The sequence below is a fragment of the Harmonia axyridis genome, chromosome 2, assembly GCF_914767665.1.
Source record: "Harmonia axyridis chromosome 2, icHarAxyr1.1, whole genome shotgun sequence".
NCBI lineage: Eukaryota > Metazoa > Arthropoda > Insecta > Coleoptera > Coccinellidae > Harmonia > Harmonia axyridis.
Window position 1 is genome coordinate 49,179,167 of NC_059502.1, and position 12,912 is coordinate 49,192,078.

Sequence of the window (12,912 nt, forward strand, 5' to 3'; positions counted from 1 at the left end):
AAACAAAACCATTGAACAAAAACAAATAGGATTTTCAACAGAACACAGAGACTTGGTTTTGAACACTACAATCGATTTCCCGAAAAAGTCATTCTCACCCAAAGAAAATGAAAAAAGTATAGTTTACTGAGTGAGAGTTATTTTATGGAAGCCCCGGGTTTTTTCGTATTTTTTAACAGTTATTTCGGATTTTTCGGCGGAGCTTTATTGGTAACAGTGCTGCTCTGTCAACTTGACAAGATTGGAAAAATGTTTATTTTCCTTAAATGTCATAATATGTCATAATATTTGTTGTTTTTTACTGGATCCTGGATCGTCGAATTACAATTTGAAAATATGGTACGATTTTCTGTTTGTAAATAGTTGTTGTGCAATAAACCTATACAATTCAAATTGCTCTTTTGTTCCAAAATTATTATTATTCATTTGTACCATTCTGTTCTATTTCATGGACATATATAAATAATATTTATTCAATATAAAGCTAAAAAAACTAATTTATTCCGATTCTTGTACCTTCTTCATTAATATAAAAAACAGAGTTGTTACAAACTCCCTCACATGATTTTATTATTTAACGTTTTCTAGTTTATCAGCTGTTTTAATATGAAAATACTTAGCCATAAAAAACTTTGTAGAATTGAATCTTCAATATTTTGTAATATTTAATGGATTCGGTCCTCACTTCATATAAATTCATTATAAATAAAACAAAACTAAGTATATCTGTGGAAATTACTATGTGTTATTGCACATTAAATAATATTGCAAAATTATAAAAGATTCTATCCCTTGACTGATTTCTGGGGGCTTTAACGGATTTTGCTTTGTTTCTTAGTCCTTGTTGTCTTTTTAGTCTTTGGACACATACTGTTAGAAATTATTCAGGATTCTACAATTTTATATTTTGTTGATTGATATCTAAAATGTTTTTGTTATTAATGAATATAATATTTTTTAGGAGACTAAAATGAGAAATACTTTATCGGAAGGATCAATAACAAGAAAAAATATGAAATGGAAAGAGATTTTGAAGGTATAGTTCAAGATATTTCTTCTTTAAATTGACATATATAATTCTTTTCAGCATAGCGATTTTTATGAAGAATTGAACACTGCTGTTGGTTTGGCAAAGCCAAAAATTGGAACATATACCCATAAAAATTTGGTCAATGTTTTAAGAACTAGAGAGGTGAAAAATTACTTTGTTTTTAGACTTTTTTTGATTTCAAATTTTCAGATTGGCAAAACAAGTCCATATAATAATTTTACTTTTGGAAACAAATGTAGAATATCTTACAAATTTTTACCAAATAGGGCAATTGACTTGGATATTTATGAAGGGAAAGTTTTTTGTGGGATTTTCAATAAAGATGGGTCAAGATATTTAACAGCATCTCAAGGTAATTTATTGATTCTCTCCTATTTGTGAATTTGAATAGCATTCTTACCATTTATCGATGTATTAAATGCTTTTTCGTAATCTCTCATGCCTTTATGAAATATCAGTATTAGAATTGTCTGTAAGGTTTTTTATGTCTTTATGCCACTTGAACAGACTTATTGATTGCCTATTTAACAATATAGAAAATATAAAATTGAAAGTGATGAGCTATTCTCGTTTCTTCCTAAATTTCATGAATGACAGTTAATCTTGGTTTAAGCAACTGAATAAAACCCTTTGGATCCTAAAGCGACGTTTCGGCGTTATATTCCGCCTTGCTCAGGCTGAAATTAAATGAACAAATCAACAATGTGTGAATCATTAAGTGGTACAAACAAATTAAAATTTTTTTTTTTAAATCACTATAAAAAAAAATTCATAATTTGATAAATACACTTTACGACAATTCTCTGTCAGGATACTGACTAGATAATTTTTGCTATATTTTCACCCTCAATTTCTTATCTGAGAAATCCTTTATTTTTCCAGGGAAGAATTTGTCTATAAAATTTTCTTGGCTTCGATACATATTACATCTAACAAACAACTGAACTAACATATTGTTACGTTTTTCTGTTAATTAAATTGGGAATTCTTACTAACAGTAACAATGCTTCCTGATCAGATCTTCCACTTGCAAGCTGTTATCTCCCAGTTTCTCGTTTTTGAGAGCGTCCTCCCACATTATCAACGAATTCACGAATACGAACGCCTCCTTCTTGAACAACTGAGCGTCCAGGTTCTGATCTAGATATCCTTTCGCTTCTCCCAAGTCCCTAATCCAAGCTTCAGGATTTCAATCTTCTCGGCAATGTTCTCTATGAAGAGATTTCTTTTAATGTAGTCCTCGCCGGTCTCGTAGAACTTTCTCATTTTTTTGTCTTTGCCACCTTCACTTCGTTGTGTTTCTTCACAAATAACTTAACCTCCAACACTTTTTGAGGGAGTTCGGAATCTGTTACTCTAGCCAACATCTTGTTGATCGAAGTCAGTATATCTTGGTCTATATAAACTTGGAATAATTTGGATTACTCCAAATTATATTTCCTCCTCTCTGCGCACACAACAAGATATTTGTAAGCTGTCACCGTATCTTCCCTCTTGCTGTCAATGTGCTCATTGGTATCTGGGAATTCCTTGACAAGTTTCTTGGCCTCTTGCTCTGTAAAATCTACCTTGTCCTTGACCACTTGCAACTCGCCTTCGAAAGCCTTAGGTTTTCTGAGCAAATCTTTGATAATTTCCAAATCTTGACCGTTGGTATCGTAGCCCAAGTCAACCTCTTTCTCTTGAATCCAAGAGATTATTTCTTCAGCTGTTCTATTGAACATATTCACCTGTTTTGCTCCGACCAAGAGTTCATTTGGAATGTTAGCCACCTACAAAAGATCCTTCCATTGAGTCTGGACCTCAATCATCTTCTGGATCTTGGCACTTTAGCTGCATTTAGCTTCAATCAGAGCATTTCCGCTAACTAAACATGTTTGGAGCCTTGTCTCGCTATTCATTATACTAGCGTAAAAAGTGTCGAAGGCATGAATTAGAAGTTCCACATGCTCGACATCAACTTCATGCTCTTCAATTTTGTACTTGGTCATCTGGTCCTTGATCCATTCCTGGAGCTTGGTGCACTCTTGGAGGAACCCGAAATACTGGAAGGCTTCAGATAGGGAAACTTCCCTCTGAGCAACTAGCTGACGTAACTTCTTGAACTCGTGCACTATTTCTTCCTGTCTTTTCTTGATGTTAATATATTAATATTTATTTTTTTGTAACAATTTTCAACAAAACAGTTCGTATCAAATGATATAAAACTACACAATTAAGATATGTATGAATATATTTAACAAACTGAGAAATAATTATCATCAACATCCAACAAAGATACACTTGAATTTTTTATATCTGTTTCGCTTTTTCAGATCGACATTTAAGATTATATAAGTCTGATGATGGATCTTATAAAAAACTGGGAACATTTCAAGCTAAAGATGTTGGCTGGAGTATACTTGACGTTGCTTTCAGTCCTGATCAGAATTATTTTGCTTATTCAACGTGGTCTAGCAACAGTGAGTGGAGTTTTACTCAAATACAACCATATCTATAATATCAATGAAATCACTCTAATAATAATATGGTTTATTTTGATGAAAATTTAGGTACCGATGTACTTTTATCATCTATATGTATAATACAATTAATTTAATTTGAGCCATATAAAATATAAACAAAAAATTGGCCTATGGTAATATGAAATATGGATTTAGAAAGACTGTTTTAAGTTGATTTTAATGAAATTTCAGATGAAAAACTCAAATGATCAATTTGTCCTTTTATTATTTATACAATCTGAACTTCATAAATAATTCATAACATGGTTATAGATAAATGAGTTCATATTTTTTATGCTCAAATTTTATTATTCCACAGTATAAATAGTTATACTTATACTAAAAAATGATCATTTCCAAAAGTCTAGTTTTATTCTTGAATGGTTATGACCATATTGAAAGGTAGATATTTTTTTCAAAAACAATACAAACATTATTATTACTTTTAGAAGAGTTTATACTACCGATTTTTAGTGTTAATCTTATTAGAGATAATGAGGTGAACAGTAATGAAATCTTCTCAGAGTGAAAAAATATTATTTTTAATAATGGTTCAATTTGTGTTTTCCAGTCCATATGTACCCAGTTAACGGCGACTTGGCAAAATCGGAAACTTATCGACTTGTAGAGCATGGAAGGAGATTCTGCGTTTTTTCATTGGCTTTTTCTGGTGATAATAAGGAAATATTAGCAGCATCCAATGATGGGTGTTTGTATGTGTATGATCGTCAACAAGGTACTAGAGTGGCAAAGGTGAGTTGGCATGAAAATCACTACTTAGGCTTAGGGAGTCGCGACACACAATGTGAGTAGCCTGAAAGTAATGCGAATTGGCAAGGCGCGCACCGAAGGGGTGTGGCTGTAGTGTGGTGGCTGCATAGTGACCAAGAGGCGAATGGAATCGCCGCGGTATGGCGACAAAGTAGTTTAGAAGTGGTAAATACTGGGTCCATCCTTTGTGGCAACAAATAAAACATATGGAATATTTGATGTTTTCAAGAAAGATTTGAATTTTTATGATGAAAAATCATTATTTTTCGAAGAAAATCTACAAATAATTCAAAATATCTCCTTTGGTTTCATAGATAAATATGAATTATTCTACTGTGCCACACGCTCGACACACGAGAATTAAACATGTTCGACTCTAGTGGCAAGCGTCTGGCACCACATCTGCCGTGCCACAGCCAATCTATTTCGGTGCATTTAACTACATAATATTACATGTGCTCTTGAAATTCTTCGCACCATTTGGCTGCCACGCCGCTACCACACCATTTCGGTGCGTGCCTGGGCTAATAGAACTACAAATAGAACTGAAAATAACTCTTCCAAGTGCTGCTGATGTACGATCTGTTCTCAAAAATTCTAAGAATCTCAGAAACAGTCCTCATTATTCGCATCGCTCAATTTCATTAGATAGAACACCTCGACAGAAATTACTTTATCAAAAAGTCAAATCTGATTTGGAGAAACGTAAATGTTTTATGCGATATTGAATGATATATTTTTGCAAATTGTGCCTTTTGTGATCACAAGAAAAAGATTCAAAGCTCAGAAGACAAAAATTATACAAGATCCCTCCTCTTTCTGGTCTTTTATTAGTGAGAAGAAAGGTAACTGCAGAATTTCTGGTGAGATGAGGCATAGCGGAGAAACTTATTCTTTGCTGAATATTTTCGTTCGGTAGATGATCCTGTTGTGGACCATGATGCATATGATATATACGATACTGGTGGTCAGGACGCGATACGCATCAACTCAATAACACAAGACCATATAATTGTCGCTGTCTCAAATAAACTTACATCTGGTCCTGATGGTATACCAAGTTTTATTGTAAAAGATTGTATTTATGCACTGTCGCCTTCATTCAGTCTCATCTTGAGCGAGGTCACTTTTCCTAGAACATGGAAACTGGCCAAGATTGTACCAGTCTTGAAGAAGGGGGACCCTTCTTCAAGAAGAAGGTAGTGAACAAAAGATCTGCATGGTCGCAGTTCCCGGAAGGCTCACCGAAGCAAAACGACCACAGTTCAAATAATAATAATAATAGGGGGACCCTTCCATTGTTGGTAACTTCAGACCAATTTTTATTTTATCCAACTTCTCCAAATAATTTGAAATTATTGTCTACAATAATGTTTATCCAGCCATACATAAGGAGTCATATTAAGATTGAAGAGCATGAGTTCATGGTAAGGAGATCTTGCGCAAGCAATTTGACGGTATTTTCCCAGCATATTTGCGAAGTGCTCGATTTCGGTGGTCAGATAGATACAATATATATGTCAAAGCCTTCTGAAAGTCTTTTCAGAAAGCCTTTGACAAGGATGCACATGATTTTCTCATACCGAAATTGCGCAACAAGTTTAGCTTTTCCGAGATCCTTGTCAAATTGTTTCGTTCATACCTGGTTGATCGTCGTCAGTTCGTCTAGTTGGAAGGTGTACCATCATCTGAGTTTATAACCACTTCTGGAATAACTCAGGGCTCTAATCTTGGGCCACTCCTGTTGATTTTGTTTGTGAATGATCTCGTGAATGATTTTGAATTGCCGCATCTGATGTTCGCGGACGCTTTAAAATTATATTATAAAATTCAGTATCTGAAAGACTGTGTTCAATTTCAGCTCGAGCTAGATATTGTTGCCAATTGGTTTGAGGATAATCTTTTGATTTTAAATGTTTCAAAGTGTTGCATCGTTACCTATACAAGGAAAATAGATGTGCTGAGGTGAATATTTCGTTGGGGAACAAGTTCTATCTCGTGTTGATGAGATGAAAGACCTCGGTGTGGTTTTTGATCGGAAGTTCACATTCATTCCACATATCTCCTAACTTATTGCATCTGCCTCGAGAATATATGGATTCATTGCTCGCAATGGCAAATATTTCGGTAATACTTCAACATTTTTGAGTCTCTTTCATTCCCTTATCCGAAGCAAGTTGGAGTATGGCAGCATTATTTGGCATCCTATTTATTTTTGCCATCAATAACACCTTGAGGCCGTTCAGAGAAGGTTCTTGAAGTTTGGAGGGAGGATAAGGTTTATCCACCAAGAGGATTCGACCATGGTGTATTGTTGAGTCGATTCAATGTGGTTTCGCTGCGAGATAGGAGAGGAATTCTGTGTCTCAGATTCTTATAAAAACCAATGCAAAACAGTAGGAAACAGTGTACTTATTTCACTTGGATACACCAAGAACAAATTTTTTACTGCAGTCCCCCATTTGGTTCGTGAAGTCTACTTTCAACTCAGTTGCGAGAGAGTGTGACATTCACTTTGATTCATTGGCGTATATTGTCGATAAATATGTAATAGGGTTAGGTTGAGTGTTCTTGAATGTATATGATTGTATTTTGAATTTTTGGTATACGGTTATTTCCTTGCTCTTGAAATATTATATTAATTCTCAATATTGAATGTTAGTATGTCACGTATTTAGATTTTTGGGACTCAATATTGTCAATTTATTTCTGAATTCTTTTTTTTTCTTCTCCTTTTTGCGCTATAGCATAGTTTTTCTTGTTGCTAGTTTTAATTTTTTTCTGTAATTGGGTGTTTAACTGTTGAAAATAAAGGACTTATTATTTTTATTTCTTTTTGGATTGTCGTTATAGGACTGCTCAACAAACTGATATTATCTAAGTGTTGAAATTTGTGTGACTGCCAATAACTATATTGCTTGCCGGCCATGAAACCTTTAGAAAGTATACTATTGTTTATACTTATTTTTTAGACTGCCTCAAAAATGGCTGTTAGAAATAAATTATTCCTCATTCATTTTTAGGTTAGAGCCCATCATTATGATGTAAATTGTGTGACCTATTCTGATGAGTCATCCGATATTATTTATTCTGCTGGTGATGATGGCTTGATAAAAGTTTGGGACCGAAGAACATTAAGGGAAAACCTAAGTGTTGGAGTTGGTACTTTGGCCGGTCACTTAGATGGCATAACATTTTTAGATTCAAAACAGGATGGAAGATATTTAATATCTAACAGCAAAGACCAAACTATAAAGCTTTGGGATATAAGAAAATTCACTAAAGAAGAAGATGCTCACGCTGCTCTTATGGCAGTTGATATGATGAATTGGGATTATAGATGGCAGGAGGTACCACAAAAATGTAAATATATGAATACATACTGCAATATCTGATTTATTTTATTTTTCAATATTTTTTCAGTGGCATCTTCCAGTTGCAACTTAGAACTTCCATCTGATACATCCGTAATGACTTATAGGGGTCACTGTGTTACCAAAACATTGATCAGATGTAGATTTTCACCTGTAGAAACCACTGGACAACAATATATCTATACTGGAGGGGGTGCAGGTTGTGTGGTTGGTAAGTTATCTTTTTTTGGGATATTGTGGAATTTTCAGGTGTTACATTTTATTATGAATTTTATGAGGTTTATTCAATACATTCATTACTTTTCAGTCTACAATGCTTTGACTGGTGATATTGTTCAACAATATAAAGCTCATATGAAATGTGTTAGGGATGTTCATTGGCATCCTAAGCGAATGGAGTTTATGTCTACTTCCGTAAGTTCATTTTTGGTTCATTATCTCTTATAACAAATTTTTAGAAATCTTTGAGAAAAAGTTTGAATTGGATCCTCCAGCTAGAAGACTCAATGAACTACACCAACAAAATCTTGTAAAATAATGAGAACCTAGATTCATGAAATTTAGTCCAAAATTTGGTTGGTGTAGTCATAGAATAATTTAGCTGGAATATCATAATCATACTGAATAGTTGGTAGAAATGATGAGTGGATAAGTTTTCATATTTGAAAGATTCGCCTCTCAATAGCAAAGTGCTTGAAAATATTATGAATGAGAAAATTAATTGTTCACTGGAACTGGTACTTAAATTACCATGAGGATGTCCGAATTCTGACCGAAATACCGATAAATAAAACTTTTTAAACTTCAACAATGTTTTGATTGACTTAATTTGAATGAATAATTTCTGAGGTCTTAAATTGAAATATTGAATATGGTTTTATTGCTACTCGATGAAGCATTATAAAAAGCATTTCTCATCTGTTTGCCTTTATGCTTGTCTTAATAGTAATATTATTATTATTCTTTATTATATTGAAAATTGAGATTACAGTTAGCTGCATCCATATGTAGAGTGTAGTATATACTCTACATATTGAATTCCAACTACACTACTCTGTTTATAAATAAAAAATAAATAACCTATATTCAAACTGCCAAATAATAATTTCTAATAACTAACTTTCTAACGACCCATTTCATAATACTTTCATTGACCAATTAAATCTGTAAAATGAGAAAATCTGAATCTGAAGAAGAAAATGTTGGAAATGGAGATTAAACTGAATAATAGGGAGCAAAGCGAAAGAAATGATAACCTTGTATTGGCGGGCGTTCCGAGACAAGATGATGAGAATACTCGAGATATAGTGTCCAAAATTATTGAGACAAGGTGGAATATCGAGAAGAAGATCTAAAGGAAGTATACAGAATGGGAAAAAATGCTAATTCACCAATAATGGTGAAACTCAAAAACCATGAAATCAAGATGAAAATATTGAAGAAAATTAAAGTGATCAAAGATTTCAAGGTTAAAGAATGTGGACATAGAGGCGAAAACAAAAATATTTTTTTTCTGATCGAACCAATATTGAGCTATATCGCCTTAGTTACCATGTGTCATAACACACTCATATTTCCCAAGGGAAATATGAAACGTCAGTTCATATTTCCCTAGGGAAATATGAAACTATTTCTTTATTTAGTAACAAAATGGAAACTGCAATTGTTGAAATTTCCACTAAAAGTATTTCCACCAGATACAAAGGAAGAAGAAATATCTTGTTCATAATTATTCGACGACGAGACTACAGTTTTCTTGAGAACATTCCTTGCAGCAGCAGTCTCGGACGATTCTCCCAAAACGGTCTTCAAAGATTGTGATGCTGCAGATGGCTCACCCTCCACACCTGCTATCATCTTCGCTACCTTATTTTTGTGCAGCATACTGTCCGCCAGATAGCCTTCTGCAACAGACGAACTTTTCCAACCACCATGTCTCTTGAGTGTTGTCATTGAGGCTCCCGCATCGGCAACCAATGTCGCGGATGTTCGTCTTCCACAATGACCTGTATAGGTTTTCGGATTATCTAAACCCAACCATTCAGCAACCTTACTCGGAATTTTTCCGAAGGTATTTTTGCCGACAGGCTGAAGAGTACACTTCTTATTCCTATAAGCTACGAAGAACCTAAGAACGCCTTGCGGGCGCAACGCTGAATACTCCCTCACCAAACGAGCAGCACCCAGATCTTCTTCATCAATTATAGTGAATATTCTGTTTATATCATTCTTAGTCTTTGAGACTTTGATTATGATTACCGAACCACGATCTTCGATATCTGAAGATAGCATATTCACCAACTCTCGTGTTCTGCAGGCGCCAAAGATTTCCATTATTAAAACAACCTTCAAAATTATGAATGTAAAAATCTTATCAACAGAGGAAATCAAAATGAAACTTTTACCTTATACATCAAAAAAACGTCATTAGGAGCTTCACTCAAGAATGTCTTGAGCTGCTCCCGGGACAACACTGATGATTTTTTAGGAACGTATCCTTTATTTTTGTTCTTAACAAATGCTTCGACTTCATCGAATAATTTGACATCAGTTTTTTCCTTCAAATGTAGCATTGATCTTAACATCGATAGTTTCGGCCATAACGTGTTTGGAGAATATTTCTGGGACTGGGGATCGAATGAATTAATCATACATCAAGAATAACAAGAATCAGAGCAACATACCAAATCTTGGAAATATGCTAACAAAATACTATCGCTCACACCGTCCACCAATTTTTTTCTTTTCCACTCCTGAAAGCATTCGTACTCTTTACTGTAGGCAGCTTGAGATTTGGCTGGAACCAAAGATTCACGGGCCTTTGCCGCTTGAGTTTCGACGTAGTTCGACATTTTTTCATTAATTTTATTTTTGACAAGACGTCAAAATGAAACCAGTCAACCAAGATTCTCAGAAACATGGCCCATAGCAACGTTAAAAATTTAATTATTACAAAAATATACAATCTAATAATAATTTTTCCTTATCAGATTGTTTCAATCAGAAAAAAACTATTGATTACACCACGGGAAATATGAATACATTTCCCTCGGTTGTCTATACATCCCTCGGGCTCCGCCCTCGGGATGTAACTTTGACAACCTCGGGAAATATACTATTCATATTTCCCTAGTTGTAATAATAGCTATACTTGTGTGTCTACGTTGTGACATATATCGAACGCAAAGATAGAATAATTATTATTCTATCTTTGCGTTCGATATATGTCACAACTTTCGATAAATCACACCGTTCGCACTGTGTTCGGTAAAAAAATAGCAGGTTATTTTTCCGCAACGCAAGTATTAAAGAATCAATTAAATTCTATCATGTCTTATGCACCGAACGCCCAATTAACTTAAAAAAATGAGATAACTATGGCAACGACATGCATAATTACCACTGTCATTTATGCATACCTATATGAATAATTAATCAAATCTTTTGAATTTCAATTTATTTCATGAGTTTGTAAAAAAAAATGCTGATCCTAACTCTTGCGGAAAGTGTCTTTCTCGCACTCAACTGCTTGATCGAACTCCGCTTTGTGTCGTTTGGTCAGCGGCAGTTTCGTGCCGGAAAGTATTACTTTCCGCACTTGTTGGGAATACCTATTACCTCAATTTTAATTTTCTTTATTATACTTGACTTCTATATTAATATATTATACTTCTATAATTGCCTTCCTTCCATTAATCGACATATTTGATTTATCAGTGGGATCACAATGTGAAGAGATGGATATTCAGCAATGAAGATATCAATTATGAAGGACCCACGTTAATCTATTCCTGCCATAATCGCAGTTTTCGATTAGCCTTCAGTGATATTGACGATAATATTGAAGACAATTACACATAGCATTCAATGTTCAATTCTTTACGAAGGAGATGGATTAGTTCAGTCTTCCCTAGTTTTATTATGGGCCATCGTCAGAACTTATACTGAATTATAAATAGAATTGGGAGTTCATTTAAATTTTACAACATTGAATTAATTTTAATTGGATATATTGTATGGAAAGATCTCTCATATCAGAATCTTTTTTTATATCTGATACAACATATTAATATGTTATTAAAAGAAAGATTAACTTTTATTCATAATTTTTGAAATTTTCTCTCGTTTTATATGATTTAAATTTTTCTTCAAATTTTTTCAAGTATTGAACTTAATGATCTTTTAATTCTGTCGTAGAATTACTATAAGGCCAAATGAAGAGTTTCCATGTAACAACCATTTCTGTTGTATCATTACAAATACAAATATTTAGAGTCAATACCACCATTTAACTCTTCCGTTTCTTTATGTAAATTAATTGTACCATAAAAAGAAATTTGATTTTATATGTTTGTATATAGTCTGTAAATAAAAATATAATTGATATGTAATGAAGGCAAGTTGCATTTTTTCTATTCAGAGGTAATTTAATTACTTCTATAGGCACTGGTTACACAGGGTGGAGTTATAAAGTATTCTACATTCAAGGTGAATTTCCAACGGGTATGGTATTATTCTTCATCAATTTCCGTTCCTAAAAAATCAAACCCTCACAGTAAGTTATTTTGGGTCTATTATCTCCCAAAAAAAATCTCATTTATCCATACTCTGAGCATGTGTAATTGAAAGAACTAAAATTTCTATGGAATATTAGTCTTAACCCTAATACCCATTATTTCTTTCAATTTGGACTAGTAGAACACAAAATATTGACATCCTGGGTATTTGACGTTAGCTCATAAATAATGCTGTACATCCAAAAGAGCTGAAACTTTCAGGAAACTACTTATTGTCCGACCGATATATCCATACCAATTTTTGTCAATGGAGAACACAGAAAAATCAAAAATTTTGCGTTGGTGCATTCTCAAAATTCACTCTTCAGGTAGAGCTTAATACTTTTATAGGACCGATGAAATGTTCATACCAAATTTTATTAGAATTGGATGAAAGTTGTAGAAGGTAAGCATAAAGTTTAGGATATTCTGAGATCATATTGACATAACTCGAAAACTAATCATATTTGAACCCTGAAAATTTGAGTTATTGTATAAATTGTAGCAGGACAGAATTAATTGTGACCTGGGTTGAACCCAATTATTAAGATCATTTTTACCTCAAAATTCGAAAATTACATTTGGACAAAATGATAGCCTGCTGTACCTCAGGAAAAAGCAAGCAGAAATATTACACAAAACTTGTTGTATCATAA

The 12,912-nt window shown here is 33.6% G+C and overlaps 1 protein-coding gene across 1 annotated transcript; it reads left to right on the forward strand.

The window, feature by feature from the left end:
• The first annotated feature begins 193 nt into the window (after positions 1 to 193).
• On the forward strand, positions 194 to 12,100 carry LOC123672110 (DDB1- and CUL4-associated factor 11). Its single transcript, XM_045606101.1, has 10 exons — positions 194 to 339; positions 962 to 1,036; positions 1,088 to 1,192; positions 1,241 to 1,403; positions 3,367 to 3,513; positions 4,127 to 4,308; positions 7,350 to 7,689; positions 7,750 to 7,911; positions 8,008 to 8,114; positions 11,418 to 12,100. The coding sequence occupies exons 1-10, from the start codon at positions 337 to 339 to the stop codon at positions 11,559 to 11,561; spliced, it is 1,428 nt and encodes a 475-aa protein (XP_045462057.1). The 5' UTR covers positions 194 to 336; the 3' UTR covers positions 11,562 to 12,100.
• The last annotated feature ends 812 nt before the right edge of the window (positions 12,101 to 12,912 follow it).